Source organism: Eleutherodactylus coqui, chromosome 8 (genome assembly GCF_035609145.1).
Source record: "Eleutherodactylus coqui strain aEleCoq1 chromosome 8, aEleCoq1.hap1, whole genome shotgun sequence".
Classification (NCBI taxonomy): Eukaryota; Metazoa; Chordata; class Amphibia; order Anura; family Eleutherodactylidae; genus Eleutherodactylus; species Eleutherodactylus coqui.
This window is the reverse complement of record NC_089844.1, coordinates 84513421-84538909: the sequence shown is the minus strand read 5'-3', so window position 1 is coordinate 84538909 and position 25489 is coordinate 84513421. Positions and strand designations below refer to the sequence as shown.

Below are 25489 nucleotides of genomic sequence, written 5' to 3'. Positions count from 1 at the left end.
CCGCAGTAAAAAAAGCCGAAATCGGCACGGCCACATGGTCAGATCATGCTCCAACGGTAACATCTCTAGCCCTGGGGAGTCCCAGTCGAACGCCTGGTGCATGGAGGAATAATACATACCTGCTGAATCATCCTGAGTACAAAAAAGAAATAAAAAATAACCTTGAAGAATTCTTTGCATTAAATGACACTCCGGATGTGGACCCAGGTGTTCTGTGGAATGCCCATAAGGCTTTTATGCGTGGGGTCCTTATAAAATTGGGTGCTAGGTATAAAAAAGAGAAATTCAAAAAAACAGAGCTCCTGGTGTCCAATATCCACCTTCTGGAACGTGACCTACAAAAAACCCCGTCTGCACTCACTCATGATAAATTACTTAAAGCTCGCCTCGAACTTCGGAACATTTTACAAAATGATTTCGATAAAGAAATTACTGCTCGGAGAGCCAATATTTACTCCTCACTGAACAAGCCATCCAAATGGATGGCTAACCTAGTCAAAAAAAAGACGATTAGAGCTAAAATCCCTTTCCTGTGGAACTCAAACAAGAAAGAATTTAAAATAGTGCACCCGGATAAAATTGCAGAAAAATTCCGCGAATACTATTACGGCTTGTACAATCTAAAAGATGATCCCTCCGTAGTCCAACCAAAGAGTAATGCGATAGCAGAATTCCTAAACAAATTAAACCTTCCAAAAATCTCCAGATCACAAGCAGAAGAATTAGATAGGAGGATGTCGGTCGAGGAGGTAGCTGACACAATCGCTACCCTAAAAAACCAAAAAGCCCCTGGCCCTGACGGCTTCTCGGCCGAATATTATAAGCTTTTTCAAGGGTCGATGTCAGCATACTTAGTACAAAACTTTAACACAGCCATGCAACGGGGAATGTTCCCGGGTGAGTCGCTCCAAGCGACCATCGTGGTTCTACCAAAACAAGGCAAGTCCCCCGACGAACCCTCGAACTTTAGACCAATATCTCTACTGAATACTGATCTCAAGATTTACTCTAAGACCCTTGCAAGGAGGCTCCTAGGGATTCTCCCTGAAATCATCCATTCCGACCAGGTCGGGTTTGTGAAGGGGAGGCAGGCCTCTGATGGTACACGTAGGATAATAAATCTTTTGCACTCCCTGAAGCATTCCCGATCTCAGACGGTAATGCTTGCACTTGATGCCGAGAAGGCTTTCGACCGTGTCCATTGGGAGTATGCATTCAAAACATTAGAAAGATTTGGTATAGGAGAGGGTCTACTACGAGCCGTTCGCGCCCTATACTCCGCACCATCGGCTAGGACGCTGGTGGATGGAATTTTGTCGGAACCCTTTAAAATTTCAAATGGTACGAGACAGGGGTGCCCATTATCCCCCATCCTGTACGTCCTCGCGGTTGAACCTCTGGCAGAATGCATCAGGTCTTCACCTGAGGTTAGAGGGATCTCGTTAAATCTTCGTCAGCATAAAATTGGCCTTTTCGCGGACGATGTGATTCTCACTTTAACACACCCGCTAAGCTCTTTGCGAGCAGCCCAAAAAATTCTGCAAGGTTTTAGTGAGGTCTCACAATACAAACTCAATATAAACAAATCCATGATTATGGGTGTGAACGCACCAAATGACCTGAGAGATGCGATTAAAAAAGAGTTCCCGTTTGAATGGAGAAATGATGTTATCCCATACTTGGGAATTCACCTGTCCCCCAATCTGGCCGATCTAGAAAAAATCAACTACCCACTGTTGTTGGACTCTGTACAGAAGGAATTAGAACACCTAGCCAAGCTCAATTTGACATGGTACGGCAGAATTATGACGTATAAAATGAAGCTACTTCCCAAAATTTTATACTTGTTCAGAGTTCTTCCAATAACCATCTCAAAGGCCACACTATCTAAATTACAGAGACAATTATCGGATTATATTTGGGAGGGGAAAAAGCCCCGAGTGGCATTGTCTATCTTGGCAATGAGGCGGTCTGGGGGAGGAGCAGACATCCCAGATATAGCAAATTACTATGGAGCCTCCCTCCTGAATCAAACTAAACGATGGCTCCTACGGGAGGATAAGCTGGGCTGGGTAGGCATGGAGAGCAGCCTTGCGAAACTAGATTCGTGTAGACCGCTCCTCTTAGCGGCTTCTTTGGAGGCCATGTCAGAGCTCCCAATTTCAAAAACAACCCTGAGGTTGGATGCGGGGTCCCTCTCTCCCACCTCGTTAGCGTCTTGTGTGGTATGGAAGGAATTGACAGTAAAGATAGCAACTTATGATAGTTTGGAGCTCCCTCAAATTCCCCTAGAAACTGTGAGCCTGTTCGTGCAAGATTTAGATATGAGAGAGTGGAGCAAAAGAGGGGTGCTGAACGTGTCCGACCTAATGTCAGGTAGAGAACTGAAAACTTTTGAGGACCTTTGCGCCATGCACATCCTATACCAAGGAGACTCATTTAAATTCGCTAGGATCCGGCACTTCTTGTCTAGATCCCAATTACACAGGATAAAAATACCATCAGAAATTATAAAAAGGCTTTCATCTCCATCCAATGTGGAAAAATCTGAGACAAGGGTTTACTATGACACTCTGTCGGGAAACAACATCCCGAACAAAAAAGTACACATGTTAAATTGGGAAAAAGAGATGAAAATAGCTGTCCCGTTAGAATCATGGATAAGCGCCTTCAAATTGGCGAAGAGAGCAACTAAAGGTATGGGTGTTCTGGAGGTGCAGGTAAAGGTGAACCTGAGATGGTATTACACCCCCGCTCTCCTTTGTTCCAGATTTCGGAAAGGAGATGGTATGTGTTGGAGGGAGTGTGGGGAGAGGGGCACACTCTTACATGTTTTCTGGTCATGTCCTAAACTTGACAATTATTGGCATGACATTCTTAATTTGATAGACAGAAATCTGAGAATTCGTGTCCAAAGAGACGCAAGACAGATACTATTACTCCTGGGCTTGGAGGTCTTCCCCTTCCCAATTAGGCTAATGGTAGGACACGCTTTGATGTCCGCAAAGACCTTGATAGCGAGGCACTGGAGGGAAACCTCGTCCCCACAGGCTAAGGAATTTATTTCTCTGATGGCGGAACAGAGGATATACGAAAGATGGCTGGCATTCAGGGAGAATAATATGGCTAAACACGAGGAGATGTGGAGCATGTGGAGGGACCATACATAATTTTCGTACAGTAATCAAATTAGATGTTGCCTGTGTTTATATTTTGAACTGTTTAACGCTGCCTTATTTCGCTGTTTCTCGTTTTGTGCTGTGGCTTTATTGCGGTCTTATAAGTCGACTCTATGCGAATTATCTACAGTATATGTCGTTATAACAAAGTGAACAAATATAAAGCCAGTCACATAGTGCATTTAATGAATCTGAGAGGTGGTGTAGTTTTAAGCTAAAAAAATTTTAAAAAAAAGTGAAGAGGGAGTTTGACATGCAAGTACAGCAAGTATCTAAAACTACTGTGTTTAGCGGTTAACTAAGCTTATGTATTGTTTGGATGTATGTATCTTCCCTTTTCTCAATAAAAATCTAATGTTTAAAAAAAGCAATGGAACAGAAGCTACGCTAAAGAAAGCGTAAATAGTAGAGATGAGCGAGCGTACTCGTTAAGGGAAAAGATTCGGGGGGGCGGCGGGGGAGAACTCTTTCTCCCCCCCGCAACTCACCGCTCACCCCCGCCGGCCCCCGAATCTTTTCGGGCAAGCAGGCATGTACTCGAAAATGTCCATACTCGCTCAAGTAATTTGCCTAAACGAGTACGCTGGCTCATCTCTAGTAAATAGGCATTTTTAATTCTAAAAGAAGAATATGAGAAATAATTGGAAACATTCTTTTTAAAAAGACACAAAAAATAAATGCCTACCCATTTTTCCAGGTGTAAGGGCTCAGTCACATGGGCGCATTTTCGGTCCGAATTACACACAGATTTTTTACACGTATAATATGGACAGCCTGAACCTCATTGGGGTATTCAAACATGAGTATATGGCCTCCTGCACAAGGGCGGAAATTCCACGGCGGGATTTCCCGTAGAATTTCTGCCCGTACCCACTGCCATAGGATTGCATTAGATAATGAAATCCTATGCAGACAGCTGCGATTTGACTGCGTGGAATCTCGCGTGATAAACCAGGCACGGCATGTCCTATTTCTGTGCGAGCCTTGCTGAGGCCCGCACAGAAACATCACGGCTGACACGCCAGCTCGGACCTGCACATGTGCCGGCTGGGCGGCAGCCAGCACATAGCAAAGCAGAAAAGACGCAGGGGGGAGGTAAGTGGCGGGTCACTCCTTGGGTATGGGTCGCATCCCGCTGCAAGAATTATCGCAGTGGGATCCGACCCGGCCATCTGCAGGAGGGCTATTACAGACCAAAATCCCTCTGTAAGTGTATGGGAGCGTTAAAAAAAGGCATGAAACCAGGATGGATCAATTGGTTCTTCTCGCATTTTTTTGCACATGTGAAGAATGCAGTGAAATATAAAATGCCAAAAAACTAATTGTAAAAAGGACAAAATACACCCTAAATATGCACATATGCAGTAAAAACAGAGTATTTTGTGGACCGTACATGCCTATGCCCATGTGAATGAGCCTTAAGGGCATTTGCAGATGAACAGTTACATTTTGCAACTTTTCTAACTTTTTGTCCCCTCTTGGTTGGCTTTGAAGTAAGCAAGTTTGTTTTCGCCAAAATTTTGGCACTCATTGGAGCATTTAAGCCATCGCCCTTTCTGCTAAGCCACCCTTCATCATCTACATCACGCCACCTTGTCAAGTAGGGTATAAAAAGTATCTAAAAATTCATGATAAATCTGACGTGAAGCACATAAGTCAGTTTTTCTTATGCAAGAGGGGGGATATTTGGTTTCTTTTACCCCTCCTCACTGTAACCATCTTGCTTACTGAAGATTTAAGTGTCTGCTACAGAATTTAGCAAGTAGTGCTGGAGTAACAAAGTTCTAACTTCTTCTGGAATACATTGGTAAAGTTTGGTAGTCAGGTGCTGATCTTGTGATCCTGATGTAATTGTATTTTTACAAGCTTCATACAGGGACAGGGAACTGAGTGCGCTCTACAGATACTTTTCAATGTATGGCAAGCAGCGTGAATATGAAAAAAACACAACAGCTCTATACAAGCTCCTATTTACTGTATATTGCTGGGCCGAAATACGACGCCCATTGCAATCTACCATACTGTACCTCTGTATGCTGCCTCCGATATATAGAGGTTTTTCTGTTACCGACTAATCTTATTGGAACTACACTTTCTGATCAAAGCTCCTACCTTAAAAAGCTTGGAAATAGCACCACCTGCTGGTGCATTCTGGATTCATCACATTCTACTTCACATTTTGTTAGCTAGTATCCATACTTTTCCACAATTTTCAATAATTCCCGCTTCTGTAGCATTACAGTAATTTACTTAGAGGTTTGCCGTGTAAGTTATGGTAACAAGTGTAATGTGCCATAAATGCCTGATCAATTTGGGGGGGTGGCTGGGGTGCTATCTACTGGGACCCAAACCAATCATGTGAATGGTGTTCTCTGCAAAAGGAAGCTTGCTCCCTTGGCAGTTTCCATAACTGCTATGTTGAATCAATGACAAAACGGAGAATATTAAATGATGCTGTAGATCAGTGATTTGCAATTCTCTTCTACTGAAGACTGGCTGAAGGGACAAAATGGCTAAGGGATCATTCACATGGGACAGAATTGGCAGTGGAATTTGACATCATGGAGAGAATCTTGCCCCCAAATCAACCTAATGTGCGGATTTTGATACAGCATGGAAAATGGCTTAATTCTGCCATCAATTCCGTACCAAAAGCCTCAGTTAGGCCTCATGTCCACGGGGAAAATCAGGCCCGCTACGGATTCTCCATAGAGAATCCGTAGGGGGTCCCTCCTGCCCCGCGGACATGAGCGCTAAAAAGAAGAAACTTACCTCTCGCCCGCTCCGGATCTTCCCTTTGCCGCGGCGTCATGTTCTCTGCGTTGCGGCCGGATCTTTTTTCTTCGGCCCGGCGGATGCGCATGGCACGTCGGTGACGTGCCCCGCGCATGCGCCGTCCCGAAAAAAAAAAGATCCGGCCGCGACGGAGAGAAGATGGAGCCGCAGCAATGGGAAGAACCGGAGCGCGTGAGTAAATTCCGAATTTTGTCTCCCGCGGATCCGGACGGCTTTCATAGGCTTCAATAGAAGCCTGCGGGAGCCGTCCCCGCGGGAGACCCGCACGAAAATGGAGCATGGTCCAGATTTTTTCATGCTCCATTTAAAAAAAAAAAAAAAAAAAATCACTTTTATTGACCATCCGCAGGTATTTATCTACCCGCGGGTGGTCAATGCATCCCTATGGGATGCGGATCCGTGTGCAGGAGAAGAGGTAAAATCCGCTGCGTATTTTAATTCTTCTTTTGCTCGTGGACATGAGGCCTTAGACGTGCGGATTTTGGTGCATGTAGATTTTGGTATGGATTTCCGCAGCGCTAAATTTCACTGCATGTTGCAGAACAATTCCATTTTGTGTTAAAGTTCCCTTAAAATCAGATGACTCTCAAATAAAGTTGTTGAAACATGTGTGGCAAGGATTGCAAGGTTCAAATCTCTGAAGTGTAGCTTCAAGCAATTATAATTTATTCCACAAGCCCCCAGGTATCTGCTTCCAGGCTTCTGCAGGTAAACTTTCACAAACTTTTTAAAAAGTTGCTTCAGTGCATCAAGAATAAAAACAATGAACCAACTTTGTAAAATCCTACCGTTTTAAGTATGCAGCTCGTGAGTCTGCTTAATGGGCAAGATTTGTCTATTTGCTGATGGCACAAAAGTCTGTAGTAGGGTCGATACTCCTGGTGGTGCTTTGAACATTGAGAACGATTTAGCCCTACTGCATAAATGCTCGAAACCATGAAAACTGCAATTCAATGTTTCCAAATGTAAAAAAATGCACTTGGAGAAGGCATAAAAAGAGACAAGAGGACATAACTTAGCAATAGCACGCTTACATCATGGGATGGGGGGGGGGGGCATTAGGACTTTGTAGAGGGTACAAAAGAGGCACTGTTATTTTGTGGGTGTACAAAGAGGGCATTACTATTTTATGAAGGCACAGAAGGGACAATAAAGGAGAAATTATTACTTTGTGATGGCACTATTACAACATAGGGGGCATTTTAACCTTGTAAAGGGTGCAAAAGGAACAATTAGGGGCATTATTGCTTTGTGATGGCACTATTAAAACATGGGGGGCATTTTAAACTTGTAGAGGGTATAAAAGGGGCATTGTTACTTTGTAGGGGCACAAAGAGGGAACAAAAAGGACAATAAGGACACATTATTACTTTGTGGGGGCACAAGATAGTAGTAATACCCATTAGGGTGCACTGTTGCTGCTCCCCTGCCCTACCGGTCATGGAACGCCATCCTCTGTTCTCCTCTGTATTCCTGGTCTCTACCTGTAGGGCTCGCAAGTGCTCCCTAAATCTGTCCCCCTCTGATCCTGTCCCTGTATACCCTAGGGTGGATACCTAAGCAATTGATCTACTGCCATTTGTGATAAAGCCACTGTTTGTGTATATCCTAGTTTTGAACCCTGCCTGACCCTCAACTACTCTGGTGTCTGAGCTCCCTGACCTCGGCTCTGATTTCAGGACTACATTATTGCTTGCTATCTGCCTTGACCTTCTGTTTGGACCTTGTTATTGCGTTTATAACGCCAGCCCTGATTTCTGCTAGGTGTCATAGGAGGAAAGAAGTGGAAGTGTATTTGATAGGCGGAAAGAAGTGGAAGAAGGGAAACCTTTATATATCATAGAATTGTAGAGTTGGAAGGGTCCTCCAGGGTCATCGGGTCCAACCCCCTGCTCAGTGCAGGATTCACTAAATCATCCCAGACAGATGTCTGTCCAGCCTTTGTTTGAACACTTCCATTGAAGGAGAACTCACCACCTCCTGTGGCAACCTGTTCCACTCATTGATCACCCTCACTGTCTAATATCTCATTTTTGTCTCCTCCATTTTAGTTTCATCCCATTGCTTGTAGTCTCTCTTTGTACAAATGAGTAAAAAGATGAGATTAGCACTCCAATATGAGGTGGAGAAAATGACGAAAAAAAGAGAGAAGAGGAAAAAGAAGTCCAATAGAACTCAGACGTAACCGGACCCTATGGAAGGTCATGGTTCGTCTAATGGTCCTGGGAGGCAGATAATACCCACAGTTGGTTATATGATGTCATCAATAGGTCCTGATTACTGGTCAGAATGACATCCCAATGAGGGAGAGCATCGCAGGGTAACTCTAGGTAAAAATTATACCAGAGGCAGCAAGAAGAAGTATATATTAAACTTTAAAAAAAAAAACCCAGTGCTCCAGTAACTGGATAGGCAAAGTAAAATGGAAAGAAGGACTTACTTAGCAGGGGTGTCAGTAGAAATGACACGCCCTGGAAATCCTAGTCAGCTCGTAGAAATGGAGTCTTGTCCAGATGGTGACGAGGAAGGGTTGTTTATTCAAAGCGTGCAAGGCGTTTCAGCTAAACATTAGCCTTTATCAAGCCTTTATCCTCTGCACTGTGACAACCCTTCAGATATTTGTAGACAGTTATTAAGTATCCCCTCAGCCCACTCTCCTGCAAGCCAAACATTCCCAGATCCTTTAACCGTTCCTCATAGGACATGATTTGCAGATTGCTCAGCATCCTGGTAACTCTTCTCTTAACTTGCTCCAGTTTGTCTTTTTTAAAGTGGGGTGCCCAGAACTGGACACAGTATTCCCGATGAGGTCTGACTAAAGAAGAGTAGAGGGGGATAATTACCTCACGTGATCTAGATTCTATGCTTCTCTTAATACATCCCAGAATTGTGTTTGCCTTTTTGGCTGCTGCGTCACATTGCTGACTCATGTTCAGTCTATGATCTATTAGTATACCCAATTCTTTTCCACATGTGCTGCTGCTTAACCCAATTACTCCCATTCTGTATGTGCTTTTTTCATTTTTCTTGCCCAGATGTACGACTTCAGATGTAGGATGCATTTCTTCTTGTTAAATACCATTCTGTTAATCGCTGCTCACTGTTCAAGCTTTTCCATTTTTTTTTAATCCTCTCTTTCTCTTCTCTAGTGTTAGCTATCCTTCCTAGCTTTACGCCACTGGATACATGCTTCCACTTGGATGTGCAGCTATTTATGACCACTCTTTGAGTACAATAAGTCAGCCAATTGTGAATCCACCTACCTCATACCATCCTTTTTCAATAAGTATGGTATGAGATACTTTGTCAAATGCTTTAATAAAGTCAATATGTACTATGTTTACCGCATTTTCTTGATCAACGCAGTCGGTGATTCTGTCATAGAAGGAAATTAGATTCGTCTGACATGATTTGTTTGTTACAAACCCATGCTGGCCATGGTTAATTACTCCATTCTTATCCAAGTACTTGCATACATGCTTTTTAACAATTTGCTCAAAGATCTTTCCGGGTATAGAAGTCAGGCTCACAGACCTGTAGTTTCCTGGATCCATCTTTTTCCCTTTTTTGAAGATTCAGACACTTGCCTTTTTCCAATCTTCTAGTACTTACCCTGTTCTCTGGGAATTTTCAAAGATTATGGCAAAGGTTTCAGCAATTACCTCTGCTGCTTCACTATCCTAGGATGTAATTCATCTGCACCTTGAAACTTGAATTTACTTAAATTATCTAAGTGTTCCCTCACCATCTCTCTGCTTACAGATAGCCTGCATTATTTTATTCCCCCAATAGCATAAGGAAGATCAGTTGATGTTCTATCTACTTTCTGAGAGAAAACAGATACAAAATAGGAATTTAAAAGTTCGGTCTTCGACATCATTCTTAACCAATTCACCATTTTCATCTTGTAAGAATCCAATAATATCTTTTGACCTTTTTTTTGCTTTTGACATACCTCCAAATCCTTTTTTATTGCTTTGGCCTCTGTTGCAAGCCTCCATTCATTAGCTTTATCTTTTCTGACACTTGCCCTACAGTTTCTGCAAACCACATTATATTCTTCTTTAGATATTCCCCCTTCTTTCCATTTGACAGACATTTTCTTCCTTTTTAGAAGTTCAGTGTTCATACATCCTGGACTCTTTAAATGCTTCCCATTCTTCCTTCTTTTAGGGATTGTTAATGATTGTGCTTGGAGAAACTCATTTCGCAATATTTCCCAACCTTCTTGGACATTTCTGTCCTTGAGAACATCCAGCCATTGGATTCTTCCAAACCTCTTTCTGAGTTCATTAAAATCTGCCTTTCTGAAATCCAACCTTGAGGTCTGAGTTTTCTCAGGCCTTCCTCCCCTTTTTATGCAGAATTGAAGGATAGCATGATCACTGCCTCCCAAGGTCCCAGCCACCCTTACTTCCTCAACCATTTCCTCCCGGTTGGTAATAATTAGGTCCAAGATAGCAGATCCCCTTGTTTTCTCTTCTACCTTTTGGAAGAATTTTGCAAAAATTTATTGGACTCATTACCTTTGCCTGAGAGAGATTCCCAACAAATGTCTGGGAAGTTAAAATCTCCCATGATCACTATGTTCTACTTTTTTGAGAGCTTGGCCATCTGATAAAGAAGTGGAAATGTTATAGGAGGAGAAAAATAGAGAGGGGTCACGATGGAAACTTTCATATATGTTACAGGAGGAGAGAAAGGGGGGACATGATGGAAACCTTTATATATGTTACAGGAGGAGAGAAGGGAGAGGAGAACATGATGGAAACCTTTATATATGTTACAGGAGGAGAGAAGGGAGAGGGGGACATGATGGAAATCTTTATATATGTTACAGGAGGAAATAAGGCCATGAAGACACATGAGTTTCTTCTTTCTGTCTGCCTCCCTCTTCCCTTTTTCTCCCTCAGTCTACTCTGTGCACCGGGGCTGTACACACAAAACTGTAGGACATTTGTAATCAAGACCATTTGTAGAATATTTTCATTTTGTATTTTAGATGCACTAGAGCACAACTGTTTGTACAAGTGCCCATGATCATTAGGGCTCATCTTCATGGGCGGATCAGTAAAATGGTGTGGGTGTTCCCGCAGTATTCTACCAGTGTTTGTGATGCCGACTCTGCTGACAGAGACTGCGTTTTGACAGCGAGTGTACTGCGCATGCCCATATATCTAATGCACATGGTTATACGAAGTGTGACCGTTTTTGTTTTTTTATTTCGCGCTCTGTTTAATAGCGGGCTTGCATACAAATTGTCGCTCATATGCAATGTATTGTGTATGGACAGCATTTGCATACACTACCCATACAAAAGTATAGGGCTCACGTTGCGTGGTACGCCAAGAAATAGAGCATGCTGCGAACTATTTCTTGCATGTATCTATGCGTACTGTTGTATCTTGTCTCCACCACAAAAATAAGTGGTTTAGCTGGAGTAGTGCTGTGGGAGGTAAAGGGTGTGCCCACAACCAGTGATTGGCCACCCTCTTGTCTGCCCTGTTTGGTATGTTAGCTTGCCTCCTCGGCCGGCTGTACAATCAACAGTGGTGAGACCCCTGTAAATTACCCTGGCGGTGCAGCATAAGGTCCCCCTTTCCAGCTTCTGTAACTGTCCCCGCTATTGGTGTGGCAAACCCTCCCCTCCCGGCTCCTGTAAATGTCACCGTCTCGTCGTACTACCATAATTTCCCTTTGCGCCTTCTGTCACTTACCCAGCCACTCTTTCATGTGCTGTTGTACCTCTGGCGCTGTGCTGGGGTAAGCCAGCAGGGACATTACATGCCGACAGCTGTTCTCCTGGACCAGATTACACACAACCAGCTGCCAATACACCGCTGGGAGCGTCACTTTTCCCTTGCCGGTCACTAAGCCAGCCCAACCCTTGTCTCTGCCCCTAGTTCCGGTGGAGACAAGATACAACAGGACCGTGTACATGCTCATGTGCATGAATCAACGAAAGTCTATTTACTTCATTGACTCCATTCACCATGTATCACGCGACCGGTCAATGCACGCATATTACGCGGTGAAAAAAACCGCCCGTGCACATGAGCCTTTAGTAGAACAATAAAAGTGTAGTGGTGGACACGACTTACCTGACTGATTAGGACATTCAGAGTGTGATGTTTCAAACACGCGGCTCTCGCTTGTCACATTGCGGCTTTCGCTCTGCGGGTCTGTCAATTCAGAACTGACACAGTCATCCGGACACTTGCTTTTCTGATTTGCAAGGGTAACTTCCATTTCCTGAAGCCCAGCTGTTAAGGACACAATATATCTATTAAGGGCTTGTAGACAATCAGATCAAGTCACATATGAAACTAGCCATGCGTATGAGATACTAGTCAGCCCAACAGCTATCTCTCCTGATCTTCCCTTTCACTAGGAGAGGGAAGAGGACAATCCGAACAGGAGGTACCTTGGCTATTAGACAGAATTACCAGCATTGGCTATTGCCAATAACAATGTTTTACGGCCACGGTGTAAGTACCAGCTGGTGGCAATCTTATGCACCGTCACATCCGTCCTGCATGTATTTCCCCAATATTCAGATACAGTATTTGTGCAGTATCTATTTACCTTACTAGTTATCAAGCCATTTATAGAACTAAGTTTAGAAGCCGAATTCATGGAAGGCAACCCTAGGTGGAAACATCCTGCACCATACGTCATGCATCATAAATTTATTGGAAGAATTGGTAATTTCCTATACACAGATTTCCATTTATTGCAAGTATGGCATCTTACATAGTTTTTCCTATCTCTCAGCATCTACTAAAAAAAACACCCACCTAAATTATTAAACTGTCCCCAGTTGCATAGAACGGCAGTCATGCATGTCCACTGATGCTCCATTCCACTCTCTAGGACTGCCGAGTACAGTGCTTGGCCATCATAGAGGTGAAAAGATTGGCAGTGGACATGCTTGATTGTCACTCAATGCAACTGGGGGACATGGCATCCCAAATTCATGATTGTGTGGAATTCAACTCTTCAAGTACAAGGGTTAGGCCGGCTGCACACGGACGGATTTACATTGCAGAATCTGGAGCGGCCGCCCGCCTGTGGATTCTGCAGCAAATACCACCCATAGCATGCTATGGAAAAGTAATTCTTCCTGCATGTAAGCGGAAACCACAGCTCTTTCTCAATCGGCATGAGTTTAAAAAGAAAAAATCTGTACTGCGCATATCTGACAGCCGATCATGTAGCTCAGCGATGCCCGAAAAATGCCTTGCATCGCCTGAAAATGCAAGTTGGTGAGCGCGATTTGGGGCCCTTTTCAACGGGCAAATCTGCATCAGAAACGATTCCGTGCAGATACGGCATATAATCCATGCCAAGAAGTGACAGGTCACCTTTTTCACTTTTTTCTTCTGCGTTTGGGAAAAAAAAATCCATGCTGTATAGATTACAGTGTGGATTCCCATTAAAAGTAATAGCATGCGGATTTGCCCTGGAGTCGGTGTGGATTCCATGTCAAGTCTGCGGCAAAATGCCTCAATGGAACATATGCTAAGGGTAATTCCACGCGGGCGCTTGCGATTTTGCTGCGATTTGTGAGCATCAGCTATGCTTTTTTTGGAGAACAAACTCGCAATGCATTTCTGTCACCTGCAAGAAAATTGCGTGATTTTGTATTGCAAGAGTCAATAGAACTTTGTAATGTTATCGTCTTCAACATCGCATCAGTGAAAACATCGCAGATGGGGAGTAAACCATTGTAAATCATATTCTGCTTTTTTACTGACTATCGCAGCAGGCAAAAATCGTGCAACTATCTCGCCCGTGTGGACCTACCCTAAGGGTGTTTCTGCTCAGGATGATGGTCAATAGCGGATGTGGCTTATTGTATTCTGAAATGGTTATAGATTGATGGAGGTGAGAAAAACAGCACAAAATCCTGTTACCCATATATTCTTCATACGTCATTCCCGTTAGTTCCTTCAGAAGCTCCTCACTTTCCATCTCATGGAGCACTTCCACAAAAAGCTTAAACCAATCCTTCTTCTTGGTCATCCTGTGCAGAAGTTCCCGATTGGCTTCATATTTGCTTTGTTTTTGGTTTATCTGCAATAAATTACAGAAATATTTCAATCCCAGAGAACACAAGAACTTTCTTCATCTATCTATTTTAGCCAATGGCTGGGGTTACAGAGAACCTTTAGGCTGGGTTCACACGGGATGAATTTGCTGCCAAATTTCCATGCGGACTTTCTGCACAGAAATTGCGCTAGATTTACAGTAGCAGCAAAGCGGATGAGACTCTGAAAATCTTATCCACAAGTTATGGAAATAATCTGAAGAAAACCCGTGCGGAAATTGACACAGGAATACACGATAAAACCTGCACCCAATGGTGTGGGTTTTGAGGCAGGCTTTCTGCTGCGGACATTCTGTTGCACATCAGCCCCCATCTCCAATGGGAAGGAAACCATTGAAAATCATTGGTTTCATAATCTGCTTTTTTTTACAGGCTCTCGCATCAGGCGAAAATCTTGTGGTTTTCTCGACCATGTGAAACCACCATTAAAGGGAACCTGACGTGATGATTGTGCGGTCCTTTCTGCAGGCAGTTTGCTATAGGAGTAGAAGAGGCTGAGCAGATTGATATATACAGCATTTCCACCACATGTAAACATACCCCAGCGGTAACAGTGACCCCCCCACAGTGGCCCCAGTGCTAATGGTGGCATCCCACTGCGGCCCCAGCGCTAACAGTGGCATCCCACTGCAGTAATAGTGAAATCCCACAGCAGCCCCCAGTAGTAACAGTGACACCCCACAGCGGCCCCCAGTAGTAACAGTGCCATTCCGCAGGAGCCCCAGAAGCAATAGTGCCCCTCTGAGACCCATATACTTACCCCCTCTTCCTCGTGGAAGTGCCGCTGCACCTCTGCTCGGTGCTGCTAGCAGCGCTGATCCCAGGTGCACACTGTGACATCAGTTTGCTGCTGGACAGCTCCTCCCCCTGCTCTCGCGGAACCATGGAGGAGACGTCAGGGGATGGGGGGGGGGGGGGGGGAGGATCCTGGCTGCACACTGACGTCACAGTGTGCGCCAGGATCAGAGCAGCTAGCGGCGCAGCTGAGTGAATACTGGCAGGGGAGCCGTGGCACATGCCCGACGGCGGCGCGTGCCGGCAGGGAGGGCTCTGCATGCTGCCTATGGCACGAGTGCCATAGGTTCCCCACCACCGCACTAGAGCAATAAAAATGCTTGTACAAGGGCACATGATTGTTAATCCGCTCTCACATGACTAGATTTGCATTGCGGAATCTGCGATCGTCACCTGCATGGACTATCCGCGGTATTCCGCATGCATTTAGAAGATAGAACATTCGCCATGTCCGCTCACATGAGCGGACAGCGATTGCGATTTCCATTTGTGGAGAGCGCCACATGTAGCGCTTGTCTCCCAGTATTTTGAGTTGGATCTGTAATGGTTCCAGCACAGATGTGAAACCTGTGTTACTGTAAAGGGTCTGGTGTGGGTTCTGAGCCTTTTGTTGTAACCCAAGTGGATAGAAAGCGTAGTCAGCGGAAGCCAGAGGTCGGTAACGGGTAATATCTGTTATGGTACAAAGGAGCAGGCAGGAGGTGAAGCTTGACTATTGGTTGGGAGCACAATAAATCACACAAGGAGTGAGGGACAGGACAGGTGTATATAGGAAGTCCAATCAAGGGAGAACGGCGAAGCAAATCAGGAACTGGAATCATAGGAGCAAGGACTAGGCTATGATTCAGCAGGGGAGCTGTCCAAAAGGCTGGACAGGTAGTGCTGCCACCTGGAACACAGGAGCTCCTGGCTTCTAGTCCCAACAATTGCCCGCTCCTTCCAGGATGGCCACCTGACATCTCAGGGGCTGGCTTTCCTGAATGCATCCGCTGAAACTCCTGAAAGTCTTGCAATGCATGATCATGGCTGTTATGGTTAAAGACCCCTATAGAGATATAAAAAGTGTAACAAAACAAAACACTCTACATATTTAGGGCTTATTTACACAAGCGTATATGCGTTATCAGGAGAGGGGGCAGGACAGGGGCGGAGCTAAGCTCCCACCCCCTCCCCTTGTCCGCAGCCAGCAATGCGAGTGGGTGGGGAAGAGGAGTTTAGCTCCACCCCTGTCCCGTCTCCTCCCATTGCAAATACCGGAGTGGAGGAGAGACACAGAGTCGGTGAGGGGGAGGGAAGGGTGAACTGCTCAGATAGAAGTGTATATTGGCCGGGCATGAAAACGCCAGCCGATATATGCTTGTGTAAATAAGCCCTTAGTATCATCGTGTCCGTAATGACCTGTGCAATAAATTGAACACACCATTTATCCTGCACGACAAAAATCCCTAAAAAAAAAAACGAGGCAAACTGCTTGTTTTGTTTATTTTGCCTCCCAAAAATGGTACAAATAAAAACTACAGCTCATTAAGCAAAAAAAAAAAACAAAAAAAAAAAACCACACACACACACGGAAAAATTTTTAAAAAAAAGGTATGGGACTTAGAGCAATGTAAAAATAGCAAAAATTTCCAAAACATTTTGTGCAAACGTGGGGAAAATATAGTATTTTTGGTCATAATCATACCAACCTGCAGAAAAAAAAAATTGTATCATGTCATTTATGCTGCATGGTTAACGCTGTTAAAAAAAGAAACCACATGGCAGGATTGATGCATTTTCTCTCCCGGCTCTAAGAACAAACACAAATAAAAACTCGCCACACAAAAAAACAAGCCCTCATGTGGCTATATCCACGGAAAAATAAAAAAAAGGTTATGGCTTTTGAAAAGTGGAAATGAAAATTCCCCCAAATCATTGCGTTCTCATTGCCAAAATAGGCGTGCCCTTAAAGGGGTTGTCCGGCCATGCAGGATGACACTTTTTTATAATAATATTGCTTTGCTTTCACCAAACGTTCTAACACACAGCATACAGGGGCTCAAAGCGCCCGGCATATCAGCTGTAATGTCTGCTTCTTACTTTGTAATCTGCTGTTGAAAGCTTTCAAAGATGGCGCCGTTGTGCTGCAATCCCACAATGCCCTGTGCGCTCCCGGAGACAGCAGGATGCATTGCACAAAAAAGTAGTCTCTCCTGTCCCTGGACAGCTCTTGCTTAGGTCTGCCCACCTCTATTGCACTCCTTAGGTAGTCTCTCCTGGCCCGCCCACCTCCATTGAACTCATCAGTCTCTCCTGGCCCCGCCCATTGCAATGAATAGGCAGCATTATCAGTGGTAGCAAAAAAAAAAAAAAAAAGTTAATACCTCACAGAGCCCCCCGGGACCCTAGCGCAGTGCTCAGTCGCTCTGTGCAGACTGCTAATAAACCCAGTCCGCACAATATGAACCGATACCAAGATGACCACCACAGATGGGTGCGCCACACATACAGGGGTATAACCCACACTGACCAAGTGGATGGTGGTTTGCTATAGATGCTGGAGGAGCCCAGGATGGCATGCCAGTGTGGCACACTTATTTATGCAGGGTAATCCACTGCTTAGTCAGTGTGGGCTGTACCCCTGCATGTGTGGCGCACCCATCTATGGCGGTCATCTTGGTATCGGTTCATATTGTGTGGACTGGGTTAGCAGTCACCCCTCCAATACCTTTGGTTTAGTAGAGTGGCTGCCCATCAGTCGGCACATGAACATTTTTGCTCCTCTATATTGCAGTCTGGCTTGCTGCATGCTACCAGGTTAAATGGCGATCAAGGGTTTCCTGTAGTATATATCGTGTATCTGGCTGCTTTTTCTGTGAGTTAAGCAGTGATAGGGACCCCCAATAGCTGCCCCAGTAGTAACCGTAACCCCCGATAGCTGCCCCAGTAGTAACCGTAACCCCCAATAGTTGCTCCAGTCGTAATAGCTGTTACAGCTGTGGCAGAAGTCCGCGGTATTCTCCATATCTTTTCACCGGGGCTAGCGCTGCTGCCGCTGGCCCCATTGAAAGGACTGGCAATATCTTGGCGTCACCCTTATTCCCCCCCTCTCGCACTGTGAGGCGAGAGTTTTCACTTGCTCTCGCAGCACAGTGGAGAAAAAAAACGCCAGTGGGTGTCCGCCCTCAGAGCGGACTTCGGAGCAAGAAGTGAACTGCGCATGCGCAAAGAATTAGACGCGCATTCACGAGAGCCAACAAGCCGACACACGCTACCACGACCAGAAGAGGAGAATTTGTTGTAACCAGGGACGACGGAGTGGTAAGCATGAAGAGGGGGGGGGGGGGGGGGTTAGGGGTGCACCCATTCAGGTAAGTATATAACTTCTGTATGGCTCATTTGCAAGGCACACGCTATATTACAAAGTAATGCACTTGTCACGGCCGGACAACCCCTTCAATGGGTTAATGTCAGGCTTGAAAGGCTAATACAAATTACAAATGCAAAATTGCAGAAAGCCAAATCTATTTGCAAATAGCGACATCTGCTGGGCATTGTCGGTAATGCAGTTAATCGTACACCCCCCCAAAAAAACACAACTTAGGCTAGTTTCACATGGGCAATCGTGATATCGTGGCAAAATCATTAAGTTTTTCCCACAATTTTTGAGCGTCAGCGCTGCTTTTTCTCACAAAAATATCACGGCCACTTGCGATTGTCTTGTTCGTTTTTCTTCATGCGATTTTGCCACGATTATTTAGTGCAAGAGTCAATAGGACTTTCTAATGTTAAAAACACACACGAAAATCACAAGTTCGTGCTTTGCGATGCAATAAAAAGGAGGCTCCGCAGGGAAACATGGGAAGAAAAAAAACGCAAAACGCAGAAAGATAGGGCATGCTGTGATTTATTTATTTTCCTCTCAACATCGCATGAGTGAAAACATCGCAAATGTTAAGGAAACCATTGAAAACCATTGGTTACTTCCTCCCTCTACTAGTCCACTCTTAGGCCGCCTACATACGGACGGGTCGGATTCTGTATGTGGGATCCCCCAGCTGGTGACCCCCACGTATCTGTCCACAGTCTTTAACAATGATGATTGCGGAAGAGCTGCAGGTCGGACGATGTCGACTGACTTCAATGGAAGCCGTCCGTGCGGAATCCGCCCAGAATCGCAGTGATGCTGCGATTTCTCCTCTGCAAATGGAAAAATCGCAATCAATTTCTGCTCATGTAGAGGAAATCGTGTTTTGCCTTAGCATGCTATGGCGGCATCTGCTGCGGAATCCGGAGTCGGACACCCGCTCCAGATTCCGCAATGCAAATCCGCCTGTGTGCAGGCGGCCTTAAAAGGAATCTGTCAGCTACTTTCGGCCCTTTAAGCTCACAGGCTCAAATGAGCCGACACGCCGAGTCCAGCGATGGAAGTTTAAGGGTACCTTCACACAGGATGTTGGAGCTGCGGAAAATCTGCTGCGGAATTTATGTTGCGTTTCCGCAGAACGGTAGATTAACAAGCTCTGCGGAATTCGCCTCGTTTTTGGTGCAGATTTTGTACAGGCAGCTGCGTTTGCAGATGTTCTGCTGCGGAACGTGTTGTGAGTTGGTACTTCCTGGTCGCACTGAGCCGTAACAAATCTGTATTTGCGGATCACGTTCACGGTGCGGATTTTAAGTTCACAATTTATGCCGCTTGGTCCTTATCGGATTAAAGACGGTTACTCTCTCTTTCTCGCGCAGCGTATTGTCCGCACGGAAGAAGGAACTCTCTCCGCTCCAGCAGGCTTTTCTATCTACATTCCTCTGAAGTTGCAAGCGTTTCGGCTGCTTATACGTAAGGTTATTGCATATGGGCCACAGAACACTTGCATCCATTGACTTCGTGCAGAATCCACGCTAATATAGAGCATGCTACGATTTTGCTTCTGCTTGCAAAATACGCAATTTGAATCAGCAAGTGTGAAAGAAAAATAAAAAATGCACGCCTTTCAATGACCGTGGATCTTCTTTGCGATCATGGATTCCGCAATTAAAATCTGCCTGGCCTAAGGCTGTACGCACGCGAGCATTTTTTTTCTGCCCCGATTGATTTTTTTGTGTGATCTGCCTGCGTTTTAATGATTGACATAGGCAAATCCTCATCTGCTTTGCACACGTTTTTCACATTTAAAATAAAAAAACGCTTCCGGCTTTTCCTTTTTGAAATGTATGGTTCCCATGGTTACAATGGCGAATGTACTATTGGTCGAATAAACTTGGACCAATATCGCATTTAAATAACCCACATTTTCCATGTGTGATGCGTTTGTGAGAAAACCGTATCACAATAACGTAGCTGCACTTGCAATTTCCACACGTGTGAAAATCGCCCATTACTACTTATAGGAGAAAACCACATCCATCGCATCATGAAACTCACATGTATATGCGATATATTTCTTGCAGCGTTGCGAGAAAAAAAATCTTGGACATGTAAATGCACCCATTAAAAATAATGTGATTTCTGCACATCTTCCAACGTGCAGAAGATTTCTGGTCTAAATATACCCTAAAGGTCTTTTGTTGACACTTAAAGGTAAGGGGTTACCAAACAGCACCGTAAACTAAGTTATGGCGCTGTTTGATGAGGTGATGGGGAGCAGGGGTGATGTATTTTTTAAATACATTTTTATAAACTTCTATGGGAGAGTGCATCACAGTCTGAAAAATGTCCCAACTCCCAGGTCCCCGTCACTTCTCATAACATCACTTAGTTTATGGTGCTGTTTGGTGGAGACAGCGTCCCTTTAAATATCGGACCCCTTTAAAAATCCTCAGGATAGGTCATCAGCATCTGATCAGTGGGTTCCAATTCCTGACATACCTACCAATCAGCTATATGACCCATTAAGGACCAGGGTGTTTTAGTCCTAGGAGGACCAGACACTTAGGGATTTTATCCATGTGATGGTTTTACTGCCCTATTTTTTATTTCTTCAGCTACTGAAATTATTTTTGCCATGTTTTTTTTTCCATGACACATAGGGCTATTTTTTTATGTATATTATTTATTTTATTCTGTAATTTTTAGAAACTTATTTTTTAACAATTTTTTTTTTTACCATCTATGTCCCCCATGATGTCATAAGACCTATGGGGGTCATTCACATTGAAATAATGACCCCCATAGGTCATTCACATAAGGAAAAAAAAACAACCTACACTTGTAGCTGAGGCATCCATAGGAGCCCCAGTTACAAGGGAAAACATTCCCCTGTAGTGACATTAGTCACTGGCAGAGCTGATCAGGGTTGGCTAGGACCCTGCAGCTCTGCTGTGGCTGGTGGCACCCAGCAGTCATGAGATTGCCGTGTTGCATAGTGAAACTAACACTTCTGCTTTCACTCTTTAGCACATCGCGCTCATTGAGAACTATGTAGTCTGGAAAGGAGAAAGCAGCAGGTAAAAAACTGCTTCTCCCATCTCGTCAGGGTCTTTGGCTCTGTCTGACAGCAGAGGACCCGACATGCTTGATTGCAAGAGTAGAAGCTTTAATCCCACGCTGTACTTCTGCTGGGATTAAAACCCAGGACCAACCCCTGTTTATTGACTGCACTTGGTCCTTAAAGGGGTTGTCCCGCGGCAGCAAGTGGGGTTATACACTTCTGTATGGCCATATTAATGCACTTTGTAATATACATCATCGTGCATTAATTATGAGCCATACAGAAGTTATTCACTTACCTGTTCCGTTGCTAGCGTCCTCGTCTCCATGGTGCCGTCTAATTTTCAGCGTCTAATCGCCCGATAAGACGCGCTTGCGCAGTCCGGTCTTCTTTCTTCTGAATGGGGCCGCTCGTGCCGGAGAGCTGCTCCTCGTAGCTCCGCCCCGTCACGTGTGCCGATTCCAGCCAATCAGGAGGCTGGAATCGGCAATGGACCGCACAGAAGAGCTGCGGTCCACCGAGGGAGAAGATCCCGGCGGCCATCTTCGCAAGGTAAGTAAGAAGTCACCGGAGCGCGGGGATTCGGGTAAGTACTATCCGTTTTTTTTTTAACACATGCATCGGGTTTGTCTCGCGCCGAACGGGGGGGCTATTGAAAAAAAAAAAAACCGTTTCGGCGCGGGACAACCCCTTTAAGGGGCTATAGGCACTGTAGTGCCTAGGAGAGCGCATCACCTCTTCATCAGTGGCATGGTCTTTCTGCAGCTCATTCTTAGGCCGATTTTACACAAACAGATTTAAATTGAGGAATTCGCAATCGTCATTAAAAGACTAGAACATAGCGATTTCCGTGAGTGGATTAAAAAAACATAAATAAATAAATCGCATGTTTTATTTTTGTGTGGAATCCACATAGATGGCTTCAATAGAAGCGATCAGCCCATCTGCATCATCACCTTGCGACGGTGTGGGAAAAACAAAAATAAAAAAATCTGTGCTGTGCATGACCGACAGCAAGCGCCCAGTCATCGGCAATACAGAAAAGCAGAGGTACGCAGGGTCACCAGCCAGGAACAGAGCCAGAATCTCGCATGCAGAATCCAATCCCGCCCGTGTGAGACCGGCCTCATACTGTACCTGGTATACAATGAAAAGACTGCAGCGCTTGCCTAAGTGCTTCAATCAGCTGATGCAGCAGCAATGCAGTCCTAAGCTCTCGTTCATGACCTAAAGGTTGCGAGTTCAAACCACGCATGGTTCAGGTAGCCAGCTCAAGGTTGACTCAGCCTTCCATCCTTCCGAGTGCGGTAAAAGGGGTACTTAGCTTGGTGGGGGGGGGGGGAAATAAATTACCTGAAAGCGCTGTGGAATAAGTTGGTGCTATATAAATAACAAGATTAGAGATGAGCGAGTATATTCGCTAAAGGCAATTGCTCGAGCGAGCATTGCCTTTAGCAAGTACCTGCCTGCTCAAGACTGAAGGTTTGGGTGCCGCTGCGGCGGGCGAGCGGTGAGTAGCAGCTGTCAGCAGGAGGGAGCGGGGAGAGGGAGAGAGAGAGATCTCCCCTCCGTTCCTCCCCGCTCTCCCTGCCCACCGCCGGCACCCGAACCTTCAGTCTCGAGCGGGCAGGTACTCGCTAAGGGCAATGCTCGCTTGAGCAATTGCCTTTAGCGAGTATACTCGCTCATCTCTAAACAAGATTTATTTTATCGCAGGTGAGAGTCAGACCCCCCCCCCCCCCCATCACTCCTTAGCATATATTATAGAATTCCCAGAAATCCCCTTTCCCCATTTGAAAAGAAGTTACAAAAACTCACAATGTCCATGTCCTCCTCGCTGATTATTTCTTTACTATAGCACTTTCCTACTGTCTCCTTGGGTTCCAGGGATTCAATCAGTTTTGGGAATAGTAATTCAATCAGCCGCTCGCAGTCGTCATTCTTGGCTTCCACCTGGGTGGGTGGTAGGTCTTCAACCCCTACATACAGTGCAGCCTGGGTACATGCTGCTTCCTGGAGAGCTGTGACAAACTCTCCAAACCAACCAAGCCATCTGGGCCCTTGCAGTAAGCGATCTAGCAGCATTCTGGCCGCCTGCTCGTTCTCCACAGCAGCTCTGGCTTTTAATACTTCTTTAAACTCTCTGTCCAGCCCGACCATGTAGTCCAGCACTGGCGCCACCTGCAGGTTGTGGCAGATCCGGGGCCTGAAGGTGGCGATCATGAACAGGTTGGCCTCCTCGCTGCTGTCTGGCTCCATGGTTGTTAGTGTGTGGCTCAGGGACTGCAGGGGCTTCTGCGTGCTCAGCAGCCGCTACAATGTCGCCGTCTGTTCCTGCTCTCCCAGCCCCCAGCTTATATACACGGAAGGAAGCTACATTTTCAGTTTCGTTTCTCTGCTGCTCGCAGCAGTCCGGCCGGAGCTTCCAGATGGGGATTCACTGACTGCAGCGTCACAAGCAGGAAACAAAGTATCTCTGGGCGTCGGGAAGAAAGGGCTTTCAGTTGTGATTCCTGAACGTAATATTACCGGTGCAGAAAATGAAACTTTATACAATACTATTATATAACTTTATACAGTGTTCTAATATAACTTTATACAATGATATACTGTAATATACTGTATACAATGCTCTAATATACTTTATACAATGATATACTGTAATATACTGTATACAATGCTCTAATATACTTTATACAATGATATACTGTAATATACTGTATACAATGCTCTAATATACTTTATATAATGCTCTACCATACTTTATACAATATTCTAATATACTTTATACAATATTCTAATATACTTTACACAATGCTCTACCATACTTTATACAATGCTCTAATATAACTGTATACAATGTTCTAATATACTTTACACAATGTTCTACCATACTTTATACAATGTTCTAATATACTTTACACAATGTTCTACCATACTTTATACAATGCTCTAATATAACTTTATACAGTGCTCTAGTATAACTATACAATATTCCAATATACTTTATACAATGCTCTATAACTTTATACAATGCTCTAATATAACTTTGTACAGTGCTATAATATACTTTAGGGCTCCTGTCCACGGCGGGTCGAACCACAAATGCAGAATCCCGCAGCAGAGTTCGACCTGGTTCCCAGCCGGTGACCCCAGCGTACGTGTCTGGCGTCTTCTTCTCTGTGCTGCGGATGTGCCTGCCTGCGCTCCGGCACATATGTGCAGTACAGAGGAAGCAGCGCCGTCACTATGGTGATGACGTGGCTCCTACGGCGATTCCGCAATGATGATTGCAGAATGACCGCGGGACGGACAGCTTCTACTGTCTTCAATGGAAGCCAACCGTGTGTAGCCAGCACAAAATCGCAGCATGCTTTGATTTCTTCTCCGTGAGCAGAAAATCGCAATTGATTTCCGCTCGTGGGCAGGATATTGCATTTTTACAATGCATGCTATGGGCTGGATTTGCTTGGAATCCCGCACCGGACTCCGCACTGCAAATCTGTGCGTGCACAGGAGCCCTTATACAATGCTCTAATAGACTTTATACAATACTCTAATATAACTTTATACAATGCTCTAATATACTTTATACCAGTGGTTCCCAAACTGTATTCCGCGCGTGAAGCCCTTGTGGCTCTGCGAGCGACAGTCAGGGCTTCGACTGAGGGTCTCTGTGGTGGCTAACCTATGGCACGTGTGTCACTGAGGGGGTTAGTATTATTTCTGTGGGGTTAATATTACTGAGGGTATTAATACTATTACTGTGGAGTTAATATTACTTAGGGGGTTAATCCACTGTGGGGGTCACTATTACTACTGAGGCCACCGTGGGTGACGCTATTACTACTGAGGCCACTGTGGGGGACGCTATTACTACTGAGACCACTGTGGGAGATGCTATTACTACTGAGGCCACTGTGGGTGATGCTATTACTACTAAGGCCACTGTAGGGGACACCATTACTACTGAGGCCACTGTGGGGGACGCTATTACTACTGAGACCACTGTGGGAGATGCTATTACTACTGAGGCCACTGTGGGAGATGCTATTACTACTGAGGCCACTGTGGGTGACGCTATTACTACTGAGGCCACTGTGGGGGACGCTATTACTACTGAGACCACTGTGGGAGATGCTATTACTACTGAGGCCACTGTGGGTGACGCTATTACTACTAAGGCCACTGTAGGGGACACC

The 25489-nt window shown here is 45.0% G+C and overlaps 1 protein-coding gene across 2 annotated transcripts in view; it reads right to left on the bottom strand.

The window, feature by feature from the left end:
• Positions 1 to 23715, bottom strand: part of IFIH1 (interferon induced with helicase C domain 1) — a 58574-nt gene extending 34859 nt beyond the window's left edge. For both annotated transcript variants that reach the window (XM_066575933.1, XM_066575934.1), the window contains exons 1-3: positions 23106 to 23715; positions 13892 to 14051; positions 12077 to 12238 (exon numbers count right to left, since the gene is read on the bottom strand). In XM_066575933.1, coding sequence (XP_066432030.1) covers positions 12077 to 12238; positions 13892 to 14051; positions 23106 to 23546 — 763 coding nt within the window. In that variant the 5' untranslated portion in view covers positions 23547 to 23715. The remainder of the gene's footprint in view (positions 1 to 12076; positions 12239 to 13891; positions 14052 to 23105) is intronic.
• Between the last annotated feature and the right edge of the window lie 1774 nt (positions 23716 to 25489).